We start from the raw sequence: 26,516 nt of genomic DNA, 5'->3' as shown, positions 1-26,516 counted from the left end.
TCCCCAGAACCAGCTTTCCCAATCTGAACACAACTCATAGAACCTCATCAGAGTCACCTGGACTTAATTTCTGTTTTGAATTCAGATTTCTTGGCCCTATCCTAGAACTAGTTAGTTCTGAAATTTTAGAAGTTATTTAGACAATTCTGATGCATAGCCAGGTGATCTCTTGGTGGCGCTTTGGCCTTAAGACATGGTGGGTCCTAACTCTCAATCCTGTGACTCTCCTACCAATATGTTCACTACTTCCACCATTCAGCCAGTATCATTACGAAGAGATCATCATGCACAAGGCACCCAACCTGACTTTTCTCAAAATCCCAGTTGTGACTCAGGAGGCTGAAGCAGGAGGATCTCAAGTTTGAGATCAGCATCAGCAACTTGATAAGACTCTAAGCAACTCAGCAAGACTCTGTCTCAAAATAAAAAAAATAAAAAGGGCTGGGACTTAGCTCAATGGTTAAATGCCCCTGGGTTCAATCCCCAGTACCATAGTATTGCTTTCTGTTCTCCCTTTCTCTCTCCTAAAGTTTTAAAACTATAAGTAACTCAAGGTCAAGGATTATATTTAGGTAATTTTAATCCATACTTCATGCAATTAGGTGCTTAATAAGTACTTAGGATGAAGACCAAATAAATATGGGTTGCACATTCCTAATCAGAAAATCTTTTTTTTTTTTTTAAGAAGAAACTGACTCTTTTTTTTTTGAGAGAGAGAGAATTTTAATATTTATTTTTTAGTTATCGGCGGACACAACATCTTTGTTTTGTATGTGGTGCTGAGGATCAAACCCGGGCCGCACGCATGCCAGGCGAGCGCACTACTGCTTGAGCCACACCCCCAGCCCCCCAATCAGAAAATCTAAAACCCAAAATGCTCTAAAATCCAAAACCTTTTGAATCGTATCAGTACTCAACTACTGAAAATATTCCAAACTGAAAAACTGAACTCTGAACTGGTTCCAAGACTTTTGAATAAAAAATACTCAACCTGCTCATCTGTCACCAGAAGAAAATGCTACTAATTTTCAGATTTTCCTCAAATACTTTTTTTACCTCACACAAAAGCATAGCATAAGAGGCACACCAGGAGTGAGGATGTGCAGCCTGGAGGTTAGAACCAACCAGACCTGTTTTGTTTGGTTCATACAATGTTTTGTAAAAATCAAATTAGTTTCCAACATTTTCTACATTCATTCAAACAAAAATCCAAATTCTGTCATCTCTTAAAAATCAAGGCATTAGGGCTGGGGTTGTGGCTCAGCAGTAAAGTGCTTGACTAGCACATGCAAGGCCCTGGGTTCGATCCTCAGCACCATATAAAAATAAATAAATAAAATAAAGGTATTGTGTCCAACTACAACTAAAAATAAATATTAAAAAAAAATAATAATGTTTTGAACAGCCAACAATAAAAAATTTAAAAAAAAAATAAATAAATAAAAATCAAGGCATTAGATACAGATATTCCCACCTGGAAATAGGATGGAACAAAATACTCTACGCCCCTTTGGTATGGGTAGGTACATATTCTCATTTGTCAGGGTCTTAGCCCTACACTCCCTGATTCACACGACCTACTCACTCATCTACATTATCCACGTGGCCCTAAAGATAGGGTGACCATGTAATTTATTACCTGAACTTCAGTGAAAGTTAGTCCTCTTAACCTCACCAGGATAAGAGGTCAAAATCAGACATGTTGGGCTAGGGTTGTGGCTCAGTGGTAGAGCACTTGCCTATCATGCGTGAGGCACTGGGTTCAATCCCCAATACTACACAAAAACAAACAAATAAAATAAAGGTATTGTGCCCAACTACAACTAAAAGAAACATTAAAAAAAAAACTAAAAAAACGGGGGTTGGGGTTGTGGCTCAGCAGTAGAACGTTCACCTAGCACCACGTGCAAGGCCCTAGGTTTGATCCTCAGCACCACATAAAAATAAATAAATAAAATAAAGGTATTTGTGTCCAACTACAACTGAAAAATAAATATTAAAAAAAAAATCAGAGGCTAGAGTTGTGGCAGAGTACTTGCCTAGCATGTGTGAGGCCCTGGGTAAGAGTCTCAGCACAACATTTAAATAAATGAATAAAATAAAGATCCATGATTAAAAAAAAAAAAAAAAAATTCAGACATGTCCTAGACAGATTCAGGCACCCAGTCACCATACCTCCAGATGCCTGTATTATAACCCCTTGAGCTACAAGTCTGTGAGGCTTCCACAGAAACAAATCAAGGTCGGATCTGGTGGTGCACGCCTGTAATCCCAGCAGCTTGAGAGGCTAAGGCAGGAGGACTGCGAGTTCAAAGCTGCCTCAGCAACTTAAGAAAACCCTAAGCAACTCAGTGAGACCCTGTCTCTAAAAATATATAAAAATGGGATGGGGAAAAAGTTCAGTGGTAAATGCCCCTGGATTCAATCCCGGTACCCCTCCGCCCTGCAAAAAAGAAAGAAAGAAACGAAGTCAGGTATAGCTTACCTTTTTAGATTTCCTATTCACCAACTCCTGACAAAGGGAAACATGCACCTCCAACTTCAACATATCAACATTGAGGATTACAACCTTTTTTTTCTGGCCAGATTCTACTTCCTGACCTGCAGTATAGAATAAAACAAGGATGATCATTCCCTTAAAACAGGGTGTGTAGAGGACAGCACCTCTCCTGGGACCCTTCTACCCAAAATAGCAAAGAAGACATATCTCCTGGGTTTATTATGGACAATAATTAAGTAAACCAAGGTGTTCGACCTGCATAGATAAAGTTCAGGTGGACCTTAATTTCTGCAACTGATACATATAAATCTAGATTTATTCAATTATAAGAAAAGATTCATACCTAACCCTTCTTTAGCATGCTGTTACCTTAATTTGCATTCACACAACTAGGCATGCCAAAAGCTTCAGATGGAACAACTCCACTTACCATTATCTATTTGGAAATGGTATAGCCAGCAGAGGAACAACTAGCACAGGGTCGTATCAACAAACCATAATGAGCAAACAATGCATTCACCTGCCCGATGATACCTGCTGGCTCTCAAGACCAGGTCAGGCACTGGACCCCCGCTGAACACAACAGAGCCATCTTCCAACACTTCCTGCACCACTAAGTCAAGGACCATTCCTGGGGTCATCTCAGCCAGCGTCTGGATCAACACAGAGTCTGCCAAATGCCCAAAAGGAAGCAGGGATTAGTTAGATGAAATAACACTCGCTGTTTTTTTTTTCCTCTAAAAGTGTGCTGTCACCAACCAAGGAGGGCAGTGGAAACTTGCACCACTAACAAGGTGGTTTTACAAAAATGTCCAGAATCTAGGAAAGTTCTTGTGACAGACAGACCTGGGCTACTCGCTAATCCTACCCGGCCATAATTTGTGAAATCAGCCAACAAATACCAGGAACACAGGATTTCCTTTGGCTTCTAAATTTTCAATCTATCCTTTAAGGCCTAATGCAATTAATTTTACATAATGGCTCAAAGTCTAAGAGGGACCTTTTATCATCCACTATATATTTGCTGAATAAAGGAATGAAAAATAAAGGTGAGTAAACTCATAACAAACGCAAACCCAAGGCCATAAAAATAAGGAAAATTTTTATTCCGATTGGCAGAGAGGGCAAAGGGCACTTCTGAGATTTTCATAATGACCTTTATCTTAATCTGGGTGGCAACAGAGGTGTTCATTTCAAATATATTTACTAGGCTATGCATTTAATGATTTGTGTATTTTAATGCAGGTCATACTTGCATTTAAAAAAAAAAAGTCTGCCAAGCCAGGTACAGTGGTGGCAGCTGTAGTCCCAGGTACTGGGAAGGGAGCCTGAGGTAGGAGGATTGCTTGAGCCCAGGAGTTCAGGGCAGCCTGGGTAAAAGAGTAAGACTGCTCTCCCTCAAAAAAGTTTTACCTTTTTTTTTTTCTTTTTTGAATTATGGAAAACCTAATAACTTATCCTAACAATGGGTATATTTTCAACACGCCCCCCCCAGCCCTCATCCTCTGCTTCCTGCCCTACCAAACAGGTCCAGAGGCCCCCACCTTGGTTGCTCATGAGGCTGCGCACACCCTGCAGCTCCTCCAGGCACTGGCTCAGGAGGAGGAGGCTGGTGCTGGCTGGTTCCCCCAGAGTGCAGTCTGACAGCCGTAGCGACAGCAGCATCCGCTGCTTCTCCTCATCCACGTTGGTCACTTTTGCAACGACTGTCTGCCCCTCAACAAAGTGGTCACTTGGGTTGGTTACAAACTTATCACTCATGATCTGAAGGAAAAAGTAGGCAGAAAATGGGGAAAATAAAGGAAGTCTCTATTAAGACAACCCATTTTATATGTCTAAAAATGGGGTGGGGGAGTAAGGAGAAAGGGGACCTGGGAAGCTCCACCCAGCCCTCTCTCGGCACAGCTCTACTGTCCATGCATAAAATCATAGGAAGAGAACCAGGCTGCCCAACCCAGCCTTCAGAGAGGACACCCAGCAGCAGAGAAGGCACATTACTAGCAAACCAGAGACCAAGGCTGTTTGTGTGTCTCCAACTCCCATTGGTGACCCTCTTGCCCTCTCTAGGCATGTTTCCGGGGTCCTCCCCCATGTTCCCATTTAAAAAAAAAACTTTCTAGCAGGGAACGCAATTAGACTTTCTTTGATAAAATATTAGAAGCGAGACCAATGAAGAGAAAAAAATATTTATCAACAACCTATGGCAGGAATTAGCTCTGTGCCATTTGCTCAGTGTCATCTTACACTGAATCTAGTCTGAATGCCCTTCCCTCTCTAGGTCCCAGTTTATTCAGCAGGCACAATGGAGGTCCAAGAACAGGATTGCTATGTATACTTTCCTGACTGAAAAGTTTAAAATTCAATAATAGGAGGGAATAATAATTTCAAGGATATTCTGGTGTCTTAACTTCTCAAAACCCCAGAAGGCTATAAAACTGGTACTGGGGGTTGTCCAGGAAAATCCATTTCCAACTCTGAAAATGCTGAGTGTAAACATAGTTTCATCCTCTTCATATTGGAGACTAAATGGATCCACGGCCCACTCACCCAATGCTGCCATGTACGGAACAATAGGTGTCCTTTCTCCAGGACCACATGGCAGGTAAAAGGTGTAGCCAGGCTCTTGGCTCCACTCACCCCACCACACACCTCAAGTGATGCCTCTTGACTTCTTCAAAGAGTTAAGTATCCTGATCCTTCCCATCCCCTCATGTTCCATGAACTTGGTGTCCCATTCGTGGAACTAAACTTACAGCTTTGGGTGCCAATCCACTAAGACCGGAGGGGAACTGGACAAACACACCATAGTCCTTGATGCTCTTCACAAAACCAATAAGCAGCATTCCTGTATGGATTTCTGAGAAGCTGTTGGGATCCTGACCACCTTCTACTGAGGAAACCAAGGATGGCTTCCTGCAAAGGAGCTAGTGGTAGGTACTCTGTCAAGGAATGATCTCATAAGAACAGAAGAAATGTCCAACTCTCCCATTTTTCTTTTTCACTTACATCCTCTGCTACTTCAACGAGTCTGTGTGTGTGCAGACCAGCAGCAAAATCACCCAGAGGTTAGAAGAAGCCAAGTTCTTAAACACCACCCACCTAAGGAATCAGTGACTCTGGCGGGGTAGGGCCTGGCCATCTGTTTCAGCAAGCCCTCCAGGGACTTCTGATGCACACTTAACATTTGAAAATCAATTTTAGTCCTTTACTGATTAGCTCATTTCCAGATTACTGGAGGGGACCAAAAATGGGACGGCTCATCCCCAAGGTCTGGCAGTTGGGTCAGCCATTGCACGATTCTCTGCTGACCCATCTTCACAGCAAACCCTACTAAACCTCCTCTGCCACTCTAAGATGATCTTATTTTATATTCAGTGAGAAGACAATATCTTCCTTCAGTGCACCCACATAAACACTGAAAGGATTATTTATGAGCCCCATGTGCCCAAGGAGAGTGGTAGGGAGAAAAGGGGAAGGACAGCAGCACCTTATTAACTGTTCCACCCCAAGGGGCAAACACTGAATGTTCCAAGAAGACTACACGTGACACTGGGGCTGCTCCACTGGGTCTGTGTGTGCGTTAACTCCTCCTCATCCCCTGGACTCCTACTCTCCCAGGCAAACTTTCTGCCTACTCCATCCTTATCACCACCATCTGTGAGTAGCCCTTTCTCACGCCTGCTTTTACTTTTCAGGCGCAGGCTTCATCACTAGTTTGGCCCTGTGGAGCAATATCTGATAAAACGGTTGATTCTTTCCCCCCCTGAGGTTTTCAACTAAGTAGAGCTTGGTCCAGAATTTCCCACCCAAAGGCCCAGGACCCCCCCACACACCTTCTGCCCCACAGAACCAGTCAAGGATACAACATGTTTCTCGCTCTGGCTCAGACACAGGACTCGGTGGAGGGTGTCGCCCGCCTGGAGCCAGCGATACAATAGCGGACCGTTGGCAACATGGTCTGACAAATGAGGTGTAGGAAGGAAAGCAGGGATGTTGTGGGGCAGGACAGCCACCTGAAGCCCATCTTTGGTCTTCTCTAAAACCTTCACATCCACCACCTGCTCAGGGAATAGAAAGACAAAATCTAGCACTTGTCTTGAGCAGACAGAAACCTAGTCAGGATCAGGCAGAAGTCAGAGGCACAAAATTCCAGAGCCAGGAATCTCTGAGAGGCCAGAAGCAGGGAGGAAGCTTTCCTCCAGACCTCACCCCACCACCAACTCAGGACTCATCTGTGGGGTCCTATCACTTCTTGCTGATCCCTCCAATAGGTTCCAGAGGAAAGAGGCTGGCCCTAGTGACCAGAGAAGATAATCCTTCACAAACCAGTGGCACTCTGCTGAGAAGCCACCTGTAACAAAACTTTCCTTTCAAAAGAGCTCTCATTTACTCTGGCACACAGGAAAAGAACATAAATGAAGTCCTCTCTCAAAAACTCCTCTGGTCCCAGACTCTCATGAGCTACCTTGATTTCTCTCCAACATGGACTATATATAGTATCTCATGTGTTAGTGGCTCCCCACTCTGTCAGTGAACAACAGAATAACTTGTCTGAAGAAGTCCAAATACCTGCCCAACATTAACGACTCTTCCTGTCTTCTGACCATGTCCCACACTCTCTTTCTTGTTCTCGGGCTCTGGATCACTCAGCAGTTTGAAGGACAAAAGCATCCTCTCCTTGGATGGCTCACAGTTCAGCACTGTAACCTTTACCACCTGGTGAGAAAGCACACATGATTACCTGCTCAGGCAGCAGGCCTCAAGGCCCAGGAGCATGGTGCCCTCTACCAGTGCTGCAGAAGCCTCGGGAGACCCATCAAGACCTTGAATCACATAAGAATGTAGTGAAAAGAAGAAATGTACAGAGGTGACACAGAATCCTCACAAACCGGCCTTCTGAATAAAAGGAAGACAGAAATAACTTTTTTGGGTACAACCTTAAGTTTTAAAAAATTATTTTTTCTAATCAGACCTAAACTTACTAGTTTCACAGCAATGCCCCTGGGGAGACAGTGGGCTTCAGAAGAATTTCTGATGTTAAGGACACTGGTTCATTATAGGTAATGACTGATTTCTTCCAGGTTGTGGGTCTGGGTCCATTAATTAGCCAGTAAGGGCATCTATGTTCTCCGCCCCTTCTCCTCCATTTAGCTGGCTCAGGACCACTACATTATTGTGCAGGAGCTGTTTGTACTCTACTCCATATTTTTGTAAAAGGTAGTCTTCCTGCTTACTAGTCCCTCAAATTTTTGTTCACTAGGTCATAAGGGTAGTAAATCCTATCCAAGGGAAATGTACCTGGCCAATGTAAAAGACCCTCTCTGGGTCAGGGATATACTGGGCACTAAGCTCATGCTTGGGAACCAGTCCCTGTACATCATTGTAGAACTTCACAATGCAGCCATAGTCCTTGACCCTGATGATGACGCCATGTGTCTGTAGTCCAGGCTTGGCATCGCCATAGCAGGTAATGGCAGGCAGTTTGGACGTGACCAGAGTTTTCTTCAGGGTCATTACCAGCTTCTTGGCTTCAGGGTTACAAAGCAAAACCTAGGGGAAAGATGGTGGTCATCAAGTTACCTGTTATCAAGAAAGCTGCTGAACTGGTACCTGTAACCCCCCTGAACCCAAAGGCCATAGGCAATTCCCCAAGAACCTGTTACCTCATCTCCTCTAATAATCTCAGTTGCAAATCTTCTCTGCTTCCTGCAGAATGACCGTCAAGGCATATAAATCTCTATATCAAATGTATTTCCTTCCATAAGATATGAAAAACTACCCATCCTGGCCATGCAGCAATGCTCATTATTTTACAGCACCTCCAGAATCTTGTATTCTAGTAACTTTTACCTCACCTCAGCTCCTGCCTAGTAGGTATGCAGCTAGTCTAATGAAATGAATGACAGGACCAATTTACCATGTTAGCATTGTTGTTTATTCCCTCTACACTAGGACTGACTGATGCAATCATCTTTCACCCCTCAGAAGATAATCTCATTAAGGGCAGAGAAACTCCTCTATTTTTATTTCTTGATTTTACTATATAAAATTTTGTACTAATGCACAGTCATTACCTTTATTGAGTCAATAACAACAAAATAAAGAAGAAAATATAAGGTTGGGAGTATAGCTCAGTGGTAGGCACATGCTCAGCAAGCACAGAATCCTGGGCTCGAAAATCCTCAGAAACTTTCACACCGAGAACCTGAATACACCAGGTCCTAAGTTAGGTGCTCTGTTTATTATCATGTTTAATCTTCACAACTCTATGAAATTTTTCTTGGAATTCAAGATCTTGTAAAAAAACCACTCATGTTTCTGTGGCTTTGTCTACGTTATTTCTATGCTGGAACACATCTCTTGCTCTTCCACAATCTTCCAAATCCTAACCATTCTTTCCAGTTCCAAGTCCCACCTCTACCAGAAATCCAGAGGGCATTAAGGTCACATAAGAAGGCTGGGGTTGTGGCTCAGTGGTAAAGCACTTGCCTAGCATGTGGTTCGATTCAGCCCCACATATAAATAAATAAATTAAATAAAGGTCCATTGACAACTAAAAAAATATACTAAAAAAAAAAATCACAGAGTTAAACCTGAAAACTGGTTCTGCTGTTTAATTAACTGTGTGATATGGGGCAAGATACTCAGCTATCCTTAGCTTTAATTTCTCAGTCTGCAAAATGAGGACAATGTTTACTTTATAGAGTGACAAAATGAAAATAATCCATGTCAGGTACCTGTTACAGAACACATGCTACTTGGTAGTTGTTATACATAATATCAATGATTCTGTTGTTCCAGCTCACCCTCCCCTCTCCATTTTAAGACATGACAACAGTATATAGGTTGCAATCAAACGTGGCAGAAAGTGACACATTGGCTTCTCTCTTTCTATATGGATAATATAACTCCCAATCATACTACCCAATTCCTAAGAGCAGGAAATCACTTTTCCCTGTACATAATGCAGATGTTCTACCTCGCTTTACGGGAAAAGGCAGAAACTTCAACTCCATCTAGTCAAAACCCCAATAGACCCTTCAAGAGGTTCCCCGGGCTGGGTGCGGTGGTGCACACTTGTAATCCCAGAGGCTCAGGAGGTTGAGACAGAGGATCGAGATTTCAAAGTCAGCCTCAGCAAAAGCAAGGCGCTAAGCAACTCAGTGAGATCCTGTCTCTAAATAAAATACAAAGGAGGGCTGGGGATATGACTCTGTGGTTGAGTGCAATTGATTGAATTCAATCCCAGGTACCAAAAACAAAAAACAAAAAAAAGGCTCACCCGGCACTTGACCTCATCCCCAATGTGGTACTTCTTCTCTGGATTCTTCATCAGAATGTCAGCCAGGTGCATGGCAGGTACTAGGCCCCTCATTTGCTCACCCACCTTCACCAAGATCCCAAATGGCTTTATGGTCAATACTTTTCCCTAAGGAATCCAAAGAAAAAAATGCTACGATGTCTCTCAAGAATGGTTTCACTTTATCTTTTAAAACAGAGATATCACACCTCTTTTGAAGCCTACCTTCCTGGGCTAACTATGCATGTTATTCCAGATCTCACATGGGTAAGCACATAACCACACAGATAAAGATTTAATGAGGTTTATTTATGGAAGCATTCACATCTTTTGGTTGAGCATGTACTTTTTGTCTGCCTGAAAATACATTCCCTAAATGAGGGGACCAAGTCTCCTAAGGAACAAACTCTACCAAAAAGGGGAGCTGTTTAGAGATACACTGAAGGCCAGGCAACTTGAACTGGCTTCTAATATTCCAGAGAGCTCAATTATCACAGAACTAACTTTCAATGTGTTCTAATAACCACCACCAAATCCCAAGTCCCAGGACTATCACCTACTGCCTCTCTGCTGCTAATTAAGACCTTACCTTGAAATTAATTACAAGTTACCCAAGGGAAGAGAAAGAAATTCCAGTTAGCAGGCAGAAGCAAGGAACATGATTTCACATGTGTTAACAGGAAGACTAATGAACTTACAATTAACCTGTGAACTACAGAATGTCTGAAGGTGGGTATCTATATATAAGCTTGCGGTCTTACCTTCACCACTGACCCAGTTTTGATGTCATGATATCCAAGATATTGAGCTTCGATAATAGATCTAGGACAAAAGGAAAATACATGATTAAATAAGCTTGGGCTAAAGTTGCCTAAAAGTCAGCATGACTACAATCTTGCTGACAAGAAAAGAATCCCACTTCCAGCAAGGCCAGGAGATACTGAGAGCACATGCACACAGGAGCACTCCTCTACACCCCCACACGGGATAATGGCAGACTTACGTCCGTAGAGAAAGCAATGCCAGTTCATCCATTTGGCTGTAGTCAATAATTCTACATTTGTGAGTGTTCCCTGGCTTGAAGGCCTCAGGACTGAAGACTTTCTTAGAATCAGAGAGATGGCTGAGCTGCAAAGTACCAAGTGACTGAGTACTTGATGACTCAATACATTTATCACTTACCACAAAAAGAGTAGTTTGACTGTTAAAATACTTTTTCTCACTCTTTACCATCATAGAATCTTAACAACATGGGGCTAGGGTTGTGGCTCAGTTGTAGAGTGCCTGCCTAGCAATGCAAGGCCCTGGGTTTGATCCTCAGCACCACATAAAAATAAAGGTATTGCATCCAACTACAACCAAAAAAGAATAAAAGAATCCAAATCTCCATAACATTAGAGAATAATCTAGATCACAAGTTGGTAAACTGCACTCATAAGCCAAGACCCATTTTTATGGAATAAATGTTTTATTGAGGGTCGGGGCTGTGGTTCAGTGGTAGAGCACTTGCCTAGCATGCATGAGGCACTGGGTTCGATCCCTGGCACCACATAAAAATAAATAAAGGTATTGGGTCCATCTATAATTAAAAAAATATTTTTAAAAAAAGGGGTTGGGGTTGTGGCTCAGCGGTAGAGCACTTGTCTCACATGTGTGAGGCCCTGGGTTCAATCCGCAGCACCACATAAATAAAAAACAAAAATTAAAATTTAAAAAAATAGTTTATTTGAAGCTGGGCGTGGTGGCACATGCTTGTAATCCCAGCAACTTGGGAGGCTGAGGCAGAAAGGAGAACTGCAAGTTCGAGGTCAGCCTCAGCAACTGACCAAAACCCATTTCAAAATATAAAAAGGGTTAGGAATGAAGATTAGTGATATAGTTCAATCCCCAGTATCAAAAAAAAAAAAAAAAAAAAAAAAAACTTTTACTGAAACAGTCAAATTCATCCATTTACATGTTGTCTGTGGCTGCTTTCGTGCTGTAACAGAGATGAATAGCTAGGACACAGACATACAGTCCACAAACAAAATATTCACTATCGGGCCCTTTAAGAAAAACTTTGCTCATCATTATCCAAAGTATATGTATGAAGACATGAATTGGTGTGAACATACTTATAAAATAAACAGAGCTATAAAAATTGTGTTCTATATGTGTAATAAGAATTGTGATGCATTCCACTGTCATGTATTTGAAAAGCAAGTAAAAAAAAAAAAACTTTGCTGAGCCCTGGTGTAGATCCTAACTCTTCTTTTTTTTTTAATATTTATTTTTTAGTCTTTGGTGGACACATATCTTTATGTTACATTTATGTGGTTTTGAGGATCGAACCCAGTGTCTCATGCATGCTAGGCAAACACTCTTCCACTGAGCCACAACCCCAACCCCTTACTCATTCTTGTACATACTACTGACCAGGAAACAAATAGGGCAAGTTGGTTCTAAAGCACTCTGATACAATAAAGACATTGTACTAATCCCTGCGAATAGTCTTTCACACTTAGGGATATATAAAAATGAGAAACTCATATCAAGAAATAAAGCGCTGAGCACAGTGGTGCACGCCTGTAATCCCAGCAGCTCAGGAGGTTGATGCAGTGGATCTCAAATTCAAAGCCAGCCTCAGCTATTTAGTGAGGCCCTAATAAGCAACTTAGCAAGACCCCATCTCAAAATAAAATAGAAAAAAGTGCTGAGGATGCAGCTCAGTGGTTAAGCACCTCTGGGTTCAATCCCCAGTACCAAAACAAATAAATAAACAAAAAAGAAATGAAGAACGCATGCCAGGCACAGTGGCACATGCTGTATCCCAGTGGCTTGGGAGCTGAGGCAGGAGGATCTCAAATTCAAAGCCAGCCTCAGCAACTTAGCAAGGCCCTAAACAACTTGGTGAGATCCTGTCTCAAAAAATAAAATGGGCTAGGGATCTGGCTCGGTGGTATAGCACCCCATATTCAATTCCTGATAACAAAAAAAAGAGAGAGAGAGAGAGAGAGAGAAAGAAATGAAGAAAGCAGAAAAGAACCCAAGTATCTCTAAAGTTCTTCTAGTGACGAGATCCCTGACCAAACAAAGGCTTCTTACCCGGGCATAGGCCAGAGCCCCATCCTTTAGCCTGAAGGTGGCCCCAGCCTTGTTGAAAAACCCCTGGACAGGAACATCATCCAGCACAGCTCCTAGGTGCTGGCAAGAGAGTCGGGTGAGTGGGCGTCCAGGTTGCAGGAAGACAGGGCGCAGGCTCAGGCGCACAACTCTGGTCCTAGGATGAATACAAAGGATGCAGGCCCTTACCTAGACAAAAGAAAGGGCAAAATGAGCAGCAGGAGGAATAGAGCAGACTCCCCATGTGCTGATCACACATGAAAGTACTAACATATTTAGTAAAGTTAGCTTGGACAATCAAGTACAATAAGGAAAAGTTAAATAAAAGTCCTGTAAAAACTACATCTGGGGGTGGGGCTGTAGCTCAGTGGTAGAGTGCTTGCCTAGCATGTGTGAGGCACTGGGTTCGATTCTCAGCACCACATACAAATAAACAAAGTTCTATCAACAACTAAAAAAAAAAAAAAAAATTAAAAAAAAAAAAGAGGGCTGGAATTGTGACTCAGTGGTAGAGCGTTTACCTGGCACATGTGAGGGCCTGAGTTCAATCCTCAGCACCACATATAAATAAATAAAAGATCTATTGACACCTAAAAAATATATTAAAAAAAAAAAAAGAAACTATAAAAAAACAAAAATCCCATAAAAACTACATCTGACTAAATCAATGCTTACTAAATCAACTAGGGGTCCAAGAAGCTAATGCACATACAACGGAAAATACATAATGGTGTCCCTACAGCAAAAACTCAGCATAGGTAACTCAGCATAAGTTTTTGCTCTAGTAACACCAAGAAGCCTGATCTAGCTAAGCATGGCAACACAGGCCTGTAATTCCAACTACTTGGAGGAAGATTATAAATTCAAGGCCAGCCTGGGCAATTTACCCAAGACCCTTGTCTCAAAATACAATGTAAAAACAGCTGGGGAAATTAACGAATGGGCAAATGAATTAAATAGACACCGCTCAAAAGAAGAAATACAAATGGCTAACAAATATATGAAAAAATATTCAACATCATAAGCAATTACAGAAATGCAAGTCAAAACCACACTGAGATTTCATCTCACACCAGTCAGCATGGCAGTCATCAAGAATACAAATAAGGGGCTGGGGATGTGGCTCAAGCGGTAGCGCGCTCGCCTGGCATGCGTGCGGCCCGGGTTCGATCCTCAGCACCACATACAAAGATGTTGTGTCCGCCAAATACTAAAAAATAAATATTAAAAAAAAAAATTCTCTCTCTCTCTACCTCTATCTCTCTCACTCTCTCTTTAAAAAAAAAAAAAAAAAAAAAAAAAAAGAATACAAATAAGAATAAATTCTGGAGAGGATGTGGAGAAAAAGGAACACTTATACACTGTTGGTAGAACTGTAAGTTAGTACAAACACTATGGAAATCAGTATGATAGTTCCTCAAATGACTAGACATGGAACCAACATATGACTCAGCTATATGACTATTTATCCTGAGGAATTAAAGTCATCATACTATAGTAATAGTATGATAATAGTTGGTTCTGATGCATTCTAGTGCATACCCATGCTTACAGCAGCACAATTCACAATAGCCAAATTATGAAATTAGCCTAGGTATCCATCAATAGACGAATATATAAAGAAAATCTGGTATATTTACACAATGAAGTTTTATTCAGCCATAAAGAAACTAAATTATGTCATTGGTAGGAAAATGGATGGAATTAGAAACCATTATGTTAAGTGAAATATATCAATTTCAGAAGGTCAAGGGTCATATTTTTTCCTCTCATATGTGTCAGGGAAAGAGGAAAAAGGAAAAGAAAAGTTGGGGGTGGGAAGGGATCTCATGAAAATCAAAGGGAGATCAACAGAGGAAAGGGGCAAGGGGGTAGGAAGTGGGAAGTGCTAGAGAGTGATATTGGCCAAGTTACATTGTTACATTGTGTGTATGTGTGAATATGTAAGAACAAATTCCATCATTAAGTACAGCTATAATGCCCCAATTTGAAAATGTAAAAAAAAAAAAAGAGGCTGGGGATATAACTCAGTGGTTTAGTGATCAATGAGATCTGATCCCAAGGCCAAAACATGCAAAATGTCTCAACTCTATACATAAATAGTACTATAAAAGAAATATATTATCACAAACAGGTTTGACAATATTAAAAGTATTATCACTAGATGATGGAAAAATCTATTTTCTCTGAAAATTATTTTTCTCTATAGTATCCATGAGAATGCATTACTGTTAAAAAATGAAAAGAAAGTATTTGAGGATTTAAAAAATTCTGAATAACTTTTAGTGGCATATCCTTCTCAAATATCCATGTTCATTGTAAAAAATTCAAATATTTAGATATATAATAGAGTAATCACCCAGGGTTAATCACAATTCATGCCTGATTGCATAATCCTCCAGTATTTTAACCAGGTGATTCTTTTTAATTATTTTTCCAAATTAAATTCATACTACTCATAAATCATTTTTGTTGTTTTTTGTGGCACCAGGATCAAACTCAGGGCCTCAAGCATGATAAGCAAGCACTCAACCACTAAGCTACATCTCCAATCCTTATAGAACTTTTTAGAACCATGTTTTTCTACTTAAAAGTATCTTCCTATGATAAATACCCTTCCAAACTACTTTAAATTATAAAAGCAAGCTGAGCACAGTGTCACATTCCTGTAATCCCAGCAGTTCAGGAGGCTGAAGCAGAAGAATTACAAGTTCAGAGCCAGCCTCAGCAACTTAGCAATGCCCTGAGCAACTTAGCAAGACCCTGTCTCAAAATAAAAAACAAAAAGGGTTTGGGGTTGTGGCTCAGTGGTAAGTTCCCCAATTCAATCCCTGGTACCACCTGCTCCTTGTCTAATTTCAACCTAAGCACTACTAGTAGTTTCTTGTGCTTCCTCCAAAACACTTATTATCATTCCCCTCATCTTTTCTCTATACACCTGTACATATGCAGTGCTAGGACCTTCCTTGAGGCTAGCTGGGATACTGTATAGCTGCCTGGGACACAGTTGGAATCAGGAAAAGATAGGTGCATCATTTCTTACTGCTTGGTTTGAGAAATACGTCCCAACTTTCTTGGGTTCCAGGTGCATAAAGTCAACAAGGCCCGTGAAGAATGTGAGGAAGTTTAGCCTAAGACCAAACTGAGTCACCTAGAAATAAACAGAACAAGTTATAAAAAACATTTCTCTGAAGGAACCAGGAGTATGAGAGACACTGTTCATAGCAAACACTGGATGCCACATTATCCACAATAACTGTATTTCTCTCCCCATCTAACCTTTTATCAATCTTTCTTCCTATAAAATTAACTGGCAGGGTAACTCCAAGCACCGGCTATTTCTTTATTCAGCAAGCTCATCTCCCTTCTAGCCAATAGCAGGCATCAACCCTCCATCCTCTGGGATTTCTCAGGGAGTGCAAGGAGCTTCACACAAGTATGCTTGGGAACTGCCAGACTCACAACTTGGATAAACTGTGGCTAAACAACTTATCACTTGGAATTATGGAGGGAAATTTCACAGGACAAGCTACAAGAGTTAATGGTAGGGGTTAGAGCAGGGCACAGTGGGACCCTGTCTGAAATTAAAAAAAAAAAAAAAAAAGTGGAGGGAGGGAGGGCTGAAGCTGGGTGGTAGACGACTTGCTTAGCCCTAGGTTATATCCCCAGTACCACTGAATAAACAAATACATGCATGCATAAAATGATAAGGGTTAGGAGGAATGACAGGTTTTTTAAATTTTTTTTTCTAATTGTAGATATATACGGCATGTCTTTATTTTATTTGCTTATTTTTTTATATGCGGTGCTAAGGATCAAACTCAGTGCCTCACACATGCTAGGCAAGCACTCTGCCACTGAACCACAGTCACACCCTGAGACAGTTCTTTATTATAAGCCTTTTATTACCATTTGACCTTTTAGATCAGCACTGTTCAACAGAAATATAATGCAAGCCATATATGTAATTTTAGTTTCCTAGTGGTCACTCCCCCCCGACCCCAGATTAATCCCCAGGTCCCCCATTACCGGGGATTGAACTCAGGGGCTCATACATACTGGGCAAGTACTCTACCACTGAGCTACATCTCCAGCCCCTTTTACTTTATTCTGAGACAAGGGTCTCTCTAAGTCACTCAGGCTGACCTTGAACTTGTGATCCTCCTGCCTTGGCCTCCCATGTAGCTGAGATCCTGAGTACCTGGGATTACAGAACTATACTGCAGCGCTCAGTTCCTGGCAGTCACATTTTAAAAACACAAAGAAGCCGGGTGCAGTGGCGCACACCTATAATCCCAGCAGCTTGGGAGGATAAAGCAGGAGTAATGCGAATTCAAAGCCACCCTCAGCAACTTTTTTTTTGTGAGGTCCTAAAACACTCAGTGAAACCCTATCTCTAAATAAAATATAAAAAAGGGGGTTGTGGGTGCTGGGTTGTAGCTCAGCAGTAGAGCACCAAAAAAAAAAATAAATAAATAAAATAAAGGTATTGTGTCCAACTACAACTTAAATATACATTTTAAAAAGGGGGTGCTGGGGATGTGTCTCAGTGGTTAGTACCCTAGGTTCAATCACCAGTACCAAAAAAAAAAAAAAAAAACACATAAAATTTATTTTAATAATAGCTTACTTAACCAACTATGTCCAGAATAGCAGTATTTGAACATATTGCACTAGACACATTTCAAGTGCTGAATGGCCACATGTGGGGGACAGCCTGACAGCACAGTTTAGATGGTATGCATGTTCTTATTATAACAAAAATTTGGAAAAGAGTAACAATGAACAGCTTACCTTCTGTACCTGGGCTTTGACCACCAGTCCTGGTAGCAAGTTATTAAGGGTCCAATTTTGTTCCTCAGTAGCAATGGCAGTAGAAACTTCTGAATGCCCTATAGACAGACTAACAACTCCTCCATTGCTTTTCACCTCTTCAATTACACAGTTCAAGTACTGACCCACCTTCAGTTTAGCACCTGGAAACACATTCCCAACACCCAAAAGAATGAGAAGGACTTTAACACAGGCCCAAGCAACATCTAAAAAGATCTATGGTCTACATACCTAATTAGCATCTCATATTCCCCATATTCCAAATCACTAAGGGACCAACTACAAAAGGGAATCTGAAATTCAACTACCTCACAAAAATATGAAAATCTCAACAAGCCAGGGGAGTGCTGGTTTAGAGGTCCTGGGGCCCCAAATTCAGTGAAATCATCTAGGCGAAGAAAACTGAAAATGGTCCTACCATTCCCTGGCCCTTTGTACATCTTCCCTTTCCCATCAGCTAGGATTAACCACCAATTTTCCCAAAGCCAAATAGCCTTCAGGGTCACCATTCTGTTATGCTAACTGCAAAATGGCATTTAAATATAATCCCCACATGCATGTACCACCTCACCACCATGCAGTGGCCTCTCTCACCTTTGTTCTTTTGTTGGATGTAGTCTTGAGCTTTTTGCAATGGCAGAAAAGCTCTGGTTCCACCAACACCAATGTCCACTAGGTAGCCATGGTCTTCCAGGCTAGATACAGTGCCCGTCAGCAGCTGGGGGAAAAGAAAGCATGCCCCAAAGTTCCAAGTCAAAGACAACAGGACACATGATAAACATCCACTTCCAAACACGAATGTTTCCACTTTTAATCTTGAACACTATGCAATAACCACAATCCCCACTTTTAAACTTTAAGCCACAATCCCACTAGAGGACAAAAGGCATCAACTTTCTCCCAAGGTCTGAAGGATCTTCCAGTTTCTACCATTGCAGCCATCATCATGTCTTCTCTAAGCACCTTCAAGACATCAAAAAAAATCCTTTAACCTCCTTTACATTTCGTGGGAAGTAGCATGGCTCTGATGTTAGCCACCTGGTCTTTTGATAAGTCACTTAAACCTTTGAGACCATGTTCTCAAATGTAGAAAGGAAAGAATGTCTATCTGCCTCATTGGTTGACTGTGAGAAAGTGCTTAAAACAATACCTGTCATGAGAAGGCTCTCAAAACTTGACAATTTCCTGCAACTTGGCTTATTTTTATTCCCGTTTAACCAACTACATCCTTCCAAACTTTCCAGGCTTTTCTCAAATGTCGCTTTTAACCAATGTTGCAAAATTACATTCATCTTCTGCCCCTTAATTGCCAGAGTAGTTATTTATAAGGTTGTAAGTTATTTTTTTGTACCTATTGAACTTGAAGGATCCAAGCCAGGATTAAATTCTCCTTAATTTCCACAGGGCTAGATATAAAGTGACAGGGTATCCACTAAGAGCTGGCAGATTTATGGCCCCATCTACGCTGCTACTTGCTCTCAGCTACCCTCAAGCATTCCACACAAATGCCAAAAGGCCTCTGAAAAAGGCTTAATCTGTGAAGAAGTCCTGGAAAGTCATTATGAGGAACTCCTCACCATCAGCCAGCCCCCCACTAAGGTTCCCTGGAGGCATTTGTGTGCTGGTGAGCCAAACCTGAACTTGCTTGCCCTTTCTTCCTTCCAAGACAATGAAATTAGGCTCAATTCTTCAATGTTCATTAAGCACCCAAAGCGCTCAGGAGACCTTCCCTCCAGGAAAAGATCCATCTCTGTGTGTAGCCATTAAGCTCAAAGTAAAAGGAGGTGGGGGGAGGGAAAAGGCATGCTGCCTGCTCCTCTTCCCTGACCCCGGATACATACCATGCCAGGCTTCAGGGCCTCAGCACTCAGCACTCTGTTGACATTTTTGGGGTTCAGAGATAGCTTGACACTTTTTTTGCCCCTCTCTGTGATTCTCAGACTGCTTACCACACATCTCACCAGCATTCCAGGTGAGAAAAGTTCAGGCAAGTGTAGCAGGTCCTGCATAATACCAATGAGAAAGAACTGATACATCCCTTTCCTCTGAACCAAGAATCCACTGCCTTGGCTCCGTGGATTTTATTTTTATTTTATTTTTTTTACAGAAATAAAAAAGTGAATAAAAAGTAACTCTTCACCACAAAGGAAGATGGTTCTGAGGCCAAGTCATAATCTTGAATTTCAGCATAAGGTCTCAAAATAATAAGCAGTTGTCAAGGACTCCTCAGAAGAGCTACCTACATTTATTATCTCCACTTCATCTACTACTCACTCTTCAGCTCAAAGCAAACTGCTTTCCACCCCTCACTCCATTTTTTTCTCCCAAGAAAAATCACCAATAACCTCCATGTCTCTAAACGTAAGACTTATCCCAGCCACCTGTCTGCCTCACTACCAATGTGAAATCTATCATCAATGGCTTTACCTTCTCAGAAGTTGGTAAATCTTGGACCCAAGCTGCCATCAATCTCAGAGCCTGGACTACTACAATGTCCTCCAAATTTGTAAGAATCTCCTTATGCCTTTTCAATCTATTTCCTAAGTTGTCCATGTGTCACCCATTCCAGTGAGGACAATTCAAGGACTTTCTGTTGATTATAGAATTTAAAATCAACCCTTAATATGGTCTACAAAGCCATGTATAATCTGGCTTCCACTCAGCTCTCTGGCACCATCTCACGCCACACTTTCCTTTGCTGTCTCTACTCTAGCCATACCAGCCTTTTCTATTACACAGCATCCATCTTCTACCTGAACTCCTTTCCTTCTGACCCAGGAAGCCCTCATCCTTCAGATCTCAGCTCAAGCATCCTTTCCTCATAGAGATCTTCCAGGCTCCTTGGACTAAGTAAAAACCCTTTATTGTTGTTTTTTTTTTTTAAAGCACACCTTATTATAAACTCTCATTGCACCTTTACCTTTCCTTCTTAGCATTTAGCAAAGTGGTAATTTTACTTTTATTTGAATACCACCTACTTCTAGTAACAGGTTTCACAGAGATTTCCCTTACCTTCAGAGGGTCTTCTTGTGCCACCTGTTCATTCAGCATTTTGGTATAGTCATCAGAGATTTCAGTTACTTGCACAAATCCCTGGAGGCCATTGGGGAGACTTATCACCAGTTCCAGCTCATTTACCTCTTTCACACAACCTAAAATCCGCATTCCCTCACAAAGGGACTAGAAGAGAAAAAAAGAAATGGGTACAGTAAGGAAGAGAACAATGATAGGAAGGTTAGAAGACCTGGTTTCTAGTATCAATTGCAAAAGTTAAAAGCTACAGGAATTTTGTAAATTAAAAAAAAAAAAACACTTAAGTGTGAATATACACATATATTTATCAGATATCTGAGCACTGTAAAAGGTCTACAGGCAACAGTATTAACAGCACTGAGTCACCAGAAGACACTTTTGCTTTTTTTCATATCCCAAGCAACCCAAATTCAAACGTCTGGCAGACAACACAGTGATGGATGCAGGCCAGCGGAGACAAAAGTAGTGTGGTGTGCACATGTTGGCTCTGAAGAGTGCAACCACTATGCAGCTCCTTTGTGACTATAAACATTAAGGAACATGGACACTTTCAAGTTGTAATGAGGCGGAATCACATTTTCATGTAAAATCTATAGTTTCTACTGCTGGCACCAAGTTAAACAATTTTTTTTTTTTAAGTAAACAAGACAAACAAGATATGCCTACAGGCTGAATCGTTCCCCTCAAATCATTTTTTTTAATTAATATGTATCAGGAGTTAATAATGTAAGATTTTAAGAACATAAAGTGCATCATATCTGAGGTAGCTTCACTTTTATACAATGAATAGGTAGCCAGGCATAGTGGCACATACCCATAATCCCAGTGGCTCAGGAGGCTGAGGCAGGAGGATAGCAAGTTCAAAGCCAGCCTCAGCAACTTAGCAAAGCCCTTAGCAACTAAGACCATGTCTCAAAATAAAAAAGAAAAAGGGTTGGTGATTTGGTTTAGTGCCCTAGATTCAATCCTGAATGCCAAAAAATAAAAATGAATGAAATGAATGGGTATAATGATTGCTAAATTTACTGTCAGCTCAAACCTTTGAATCTATTAAAAGTCCCATGAAAACACAAGCAAGACAACAGCACCTTTTAAAAAAGGAAGACATTAGGCATTGGTTTAGCAATCAAATAATACTCAACATCTGTAAAAATCTTACATACATAGATGAAATCTATATATAAAAGGCAAAAATGAAAGAAAAGCAGGAAAGAACACACAAACTTAATCAAGATAGTATGTCAAAAAGAAAACCAAGCCAGGCAAGGTGGCACACGTCTGTAATCCTAGTGGCTCAGGAGGCTGAGACAGGAGGATGGCAAGCCAGCCTTAGCAAAAGCAAGGCACTAAGCAACTCAGTGAGATCCTGTCTCTAAATAAAATACAAAATAGGGCTGGGGATGTGGCTCAGTGGTTGAATAACCCTGAGTTCAATCCCTGGTACAAAAAAAGAAAAAAAGAAAAAAACCATTAACAAACCTCAACACTAAGAATTTCAAATTTCTCTTTGATAGACTTGCTGTTTTCTTTTTTTTCAATTTTCAACTTTTTTGTTTTTGCTGGTCCTTTCTGGCTCTTTTTCCTTTTGGTGGGTTCTTCTTCAGTGGAAATCTAAAGGGGAAAAAAAGACCCACAAAGATCTAAAAGAACGAGAAGCAGCAATCCTGGTCTTTACCTCACATTTCAGGTTATGTCACCTTGTTTTATTACTCTGCTACTCTCCTTCTTCACTCCCAACTGTTCCTTTAATTCCTGCTGTAATCCCAACTCTCCCATTCACCTATCACTGCCAAAGTTTGAGAAGCCGCCTTCATGTACCTAAGTCTTTTCTTTCCTATATTCTTCTTTCCTTGATTGGAAATGAACACTGAGGTTCCCAGCTTAAAAAGAAATATGCAACACTGCATGAAAACAGAATCTGTGGTCAAGAGACCCAAGCTGAACTCCCAAACTCTTCCATGATAAGCTATGCAGTCTTAGTAAATAATCTTCCTAAGCCTCAGTTCCTCATAACAGAATGACAATTTCTACATTATAATATAGTTGGAAAGATTACATAAAATAGATCTAAGGCCATACACTCAAATGTTAGTTTCCTCTAGCTTATGGAATACAGTCTACTTGAGGTGAGACTGACTACAAATTCTAATGCATGGAGCTGGGACTAGGGCTCAATGGTAGGGCACTTGCCTAGCATGTGTGAGGCACTGGGTTCAATTCTCAGCACCACATATAAATAATTAAAATAAAAGCTCTATCGGTAACTGAAAAATACAATATTTTTTTAAAAAATCTAATGCAAATTCTGACCATGGTATGTGGCAAAGATCCCATTTAAAAACATAATAATAAACATGCTCCCCCCCCCCTCCTTAACCAACATGGCACAGAATTCCCAAGGACAAGGTACAACATTACTTCAAACTCAATTACTAAATGTCATGCTTCAAAAATACAGCTTTGTGATGGTAGAGCCTCGCTAATGAGTTCAATTACAGAAGTGAACTTCAACAAAAAACAATTCTGAAAAATAACAAGTATCAAATACGGCTCATTCTCCACAAAAATGTTAGAGAGAAAGTTTCAAGTGAGTCTCACCACAGCAGCATAAAACCTACATCAAATAAGTTGTCTTGTTCAACTGACTCCTGGAAAGATTTCTCTAATTTGTGGGTCTTTCTTGTACCCCCTCGGGGGAAGCTTTCTTCTACAGTTGCCATATTTGGGTCTCCTAAAAACAATGCAAAGAACAATGGTGAGAAGTAGCATTAATGGCAGGTTTCATAAAGGCTGTGATCAATGAGCAAGAGAACTTCCTACCAATGTGCAAGACAAGATTTTCCCTCCCATATTTTTTATTGTGCATTATAGTTGTACAAAACGGTAGGGTTTGTTGCTACATAATCACACATGTAAACAATATAATTTGGCCAATAGCACTCCCCCAGCACTTCCCGCTCCCCACTCCCTTTCCTCTGTTCTACTGCTTTCCCTTTGATTTTCGTGAGATTCCCCAGCCTTTTTCTTTTTCCTCTCTAGCTTCTACATAGGACAGACAACATATGACCCTTGAATTTCTGAGTCTGGCATATTTTGTTTCACATAATAGTCTCTAGTTCCATCCATTTGCCTACAAATGACATAATCTCATCTTTCTTTATGGCTGAATGAAACTCCATTGTGGATACATACCATATTTTCTTTATCCATTCCTCTATGAACACCTAGGTTGGTTCCATAGTTTGGCTACTGTGAACTGTGCCACTATAAATATAGGTATGTATGTATTGCTATAGTATCTACCAAAGAGTAGTAAAGGGTCACATGAAGATAAGATTTAAGACTATGAGACAGATGGTTGAGATATCAGGCCTCTGTTAATCCATATTTTATCTTTCCAAATCTCTCTGCTTCAAAACCACAAACCACTCACATTCCTGCATGAAAAAGACTTAGATTTAATGTAGCAAATAAATTAAATACATTAAATACATTAAGCAGCTACAATTATGTCAGAGATATAGAAATAAAAGATAAAATAAGCTGGGTGCAGTGGTGCACCCCTGTAATCCCAGCAATTCAAGAGGTTGAGGCAAGAGGATCTCAAGTTCAATGACAGCCTCATCAAGTTCTAGGAAAACCTGGGCAAGGTACTGAGACCCTCTTTCAAGATAAAAGGCTGGACAAATGTTTTTCTCTGATAAGTGGATGCTAATCCATTAAGGGGTGGGGGGCATGGGATTGAGTGGAAGAACTTTGGAATGGCCAAAGGGGAGGGATGGGTGGGAAGAAGGCATGGGGATAGGTGAGATGGTGGAATGAGACAGACATCATTACCCTAGGTACATGTATGACTGCACGAATGATGTGACCCTTCTTTGTGTACAACCAGAAAAGTGAAAAATTGTGCCCCATTTGTGTACTATGAATCAAAGAGCATTCTGCTGTCATGTATAACTGATGAACAAATAAACGTAAAAAAAAAAAATAAAGGGCTGGTGATGTAGCTCATTGGTAAAGCACACCTGTGTTCAACAGAAAAAAAGAAAACAAAACAATTACACAAGTAATTTAAAATATAAATCAGTTGGGTGCAGTGGCACATGCATGTAATCCTAGCAGCTCAGAAGACTGAGGCAGAAGGATCACAAATACAAAGCCAGCCTCAGCAACTTAGTGCAGCCCTAAGTAATTTAGCGAAACCCTGTGTCAAAAAATAAAAAGGCAGGGCTGGGCTTGTGGCTTAGAGGTAGAGTACTTGCCTAGCATACGTGAGGCACTGGGTTCGATCCTCAGCACCACATAAAAATAAAATAAAGATATTGTGTCCTCAAGACCTAATTCCATAAATAAATAAATAAATAAATAAATAAATAAATAAAAGGGGGGGGGTCTGGAGTTGTATGAGACACTAGGTTTGATCCCCGGCACCACATAAAAATAAATAAAAACATGGTGTCCGTATACAACTAAAAAGTTTTTTAAAATAAAAATAAAATAAATAAATAAAAAGAGCTAGGAATGTGACTCAGTGGACTGAAGCACCCTGGTTCAATGCGTGCTAAAAATCAGATTATAAACCATAAACAAAGAGCTTGGAAGTGGTGCCTTGGTAAAGAAAGCAAGCTTCATAAGGAAGATGCTTCTGAGCTTAATGTTAAAAGATAAATAGGAGGGCTGGGGCTGTAGCTCAGTGGTAGAGCACTTGCCTCCTAGGTGTGTGGCCCTAAGTTCACCACATAAAAATAAATAAATAAAAATAAAGATTTAAAAAAAAAAAAAGATAAATAGGAATTTGATGGGTAGGAAAGTAATGTAAGAAAAATGAAAAGTGGGTGACCTTGGGAGACTCAATAAACACTAATAATTTGCCTATCAATTGTTCAATGGCTTGCTATTGCCTTTGAACAGTTGTTCAATTAGATCATAGGGAAAATTAATGCATAATAATTAGAGTTAAATTCTAAAAGGTTGGGATTTGGAGAAAAGATCTGAATTAGAAATTGGCAGTTTATGCTTACTTTGGCAAGTAAGATTCTTATGTGGGGAAGCGAGAGAACAGTAATAAAGAATATAGACTGGACTGGCAACGAGGGGACTTGCAGAAAGGAAATCGGGTAGGATTTAAATGCAATAGCCAAGAAAACATGAAAACCAGAAGTAGGTACAAGTGAGAACAGAAAATAAGAGGTATTGGTTCTGTGAGATACTTGGAAATAAGAATCTAGAAGGGCTCGAGACTTAACAGAGGTAACGACCGGGAAAGACCTTAGGGTTTGGAATCAAAGTATAAGTGCGGGCTTCACAGAAACAGGAAAGTGCAAGGGATTTAGTTCGCTGGGAACTCAACCCTCAATCTTATTTCAGACAAAAGGAAACCGAGGCTCCAACAACTAAGGCCATCCAGGAGAAGAGAAGGAACTTAAGCTATTTCCTGAGGATAGCTAGGGGTTACAGGAACCGCTAGAGCAGAACTGGGCTCAAGTGTACGAACCACCATTTCAACAGGTGGGTGCGTGACAAGGACCCGATATACCTAGCCCCGAAGCGGATCTGAAAGCCATGAAGTTTCCTCCCTTCTTGCTCCCGACCTCACTCACCAGCTCCGCGCGCCTCTCTACCCCGGAGTAGGTCCAGACGTACTCACACACGCGGAGACCAAACCTACAAGCGCGTGAAGCTCTTCCGGAAGTGTGGGCGGGCCCAACACCCTACTTCCGTTACTATGTTGCGGCCTGCAGGCCTTGG

General features: G+C 40.9%; 1 protein-coding gene across 2 annotated transcripts in view; it reads right to left on the bottom strand.

Moving 5' to 3' along the window:
- The window catches only part of Pdcd11 (programmed cell death 11), a 44,619-nt gene extending 18,123 nt beyond the window's left edge, over window positions 1–26,496 (bottom strand). For both annotated transcript variants that reach the window (XM_046449912.2, XM_046449913.2), the window contains exons 1-19: window positions 26,369–26,496; window positions 23,387–23,499; window positions 22,248–22,379; window positions 20,748–20,915; window positions 19,577–19,738; window positions 18,330–18,453; window positions 17,697–17,878; window positions 15,946–16,053; window positions 12,885–13,091; window positions 10,804–10,928; window positions 10,562–10,622; window positions 9,783–9,929; window positions 7,799–8,050; window positions 7,070–7,216; window positions 6,364–6,558; window positions 5,254–5,424; window positions 4,045–4,264; window positions 3,021–3,170; window positions 2,486–2,601 (exon numbers count right to left, since the gene is read on the bottom strand). In XM_046449912.2, coding sequence (XP_046305868.1) covers window positions 2,486–2,601; window positions 3,021–3,170; window positions 4,045–4,264; window positions 5,254–5,424; window positions 6,364–6,558; window positions 7,070–7,216; window positions 7,799–8,050; window positions 9,783–9,929; window positions 10,562–10,622; window positions 10,804–10,928; window positions 12,885–13,091; window positions 15,946–16,053; window positions 17,697–17,878; window positions 18,330–18,453; window positions 19,577–19,738; window positions 20,748–20,915; window positions 22,248–22,379; window positions 23,387–23,488 — 2,769 coding nt within the window. In that variant the 5' untranslated portion in view covers window positions 23,489–23,499; window positions 26,369–26,496. The remainder of the gene's footprint in view (window positions 1–2,485; window positions 2,602–3,020; window positions 3,171–4,044; window positions 4,265–5,253; window positions 5,425–6,363; window positions 6,559–7,069; window positions 7,217–7,798; window positions 8,051–9,782; window positions 9,930–10,561; window positions 10,623–10,803; window positions 10,929–12,884; window positions 13,092–15,945; window positions 16,054–17,696; window positions 17,879–18,329; window positions 18,454–19,576; window positions 19,739–20,747; window positions 20,916–22,247; window positions 22,380–23,386; window positions 23,500–26,368) is intronic.
- Between the last annotated feature and the right edge of the window lie 20 nt (window positions 26,497–26,516).

Source organism: Marmota monax, unplaced genomic scaffold (assembly GCF_021218885.2).
Source record: "Marmota monax isolate L192 unplaced genomic scaffold, Marmota_monax_Labrador192_F-V1.1 WCK01_AAM20220418_F8-fsc00004, whole genome shotgun sequence".
In the NCBI taxonomy this organism is placed as follows: domain Eukaryota; kingdom Metazoa; phylum Chordata; class Mammalia; order Rodentia; family Sciuridae; genus Marmota; species Marmota monax.
This window is presented reverse-complemented; position numbering and strand designations above follow the sequence as displayed.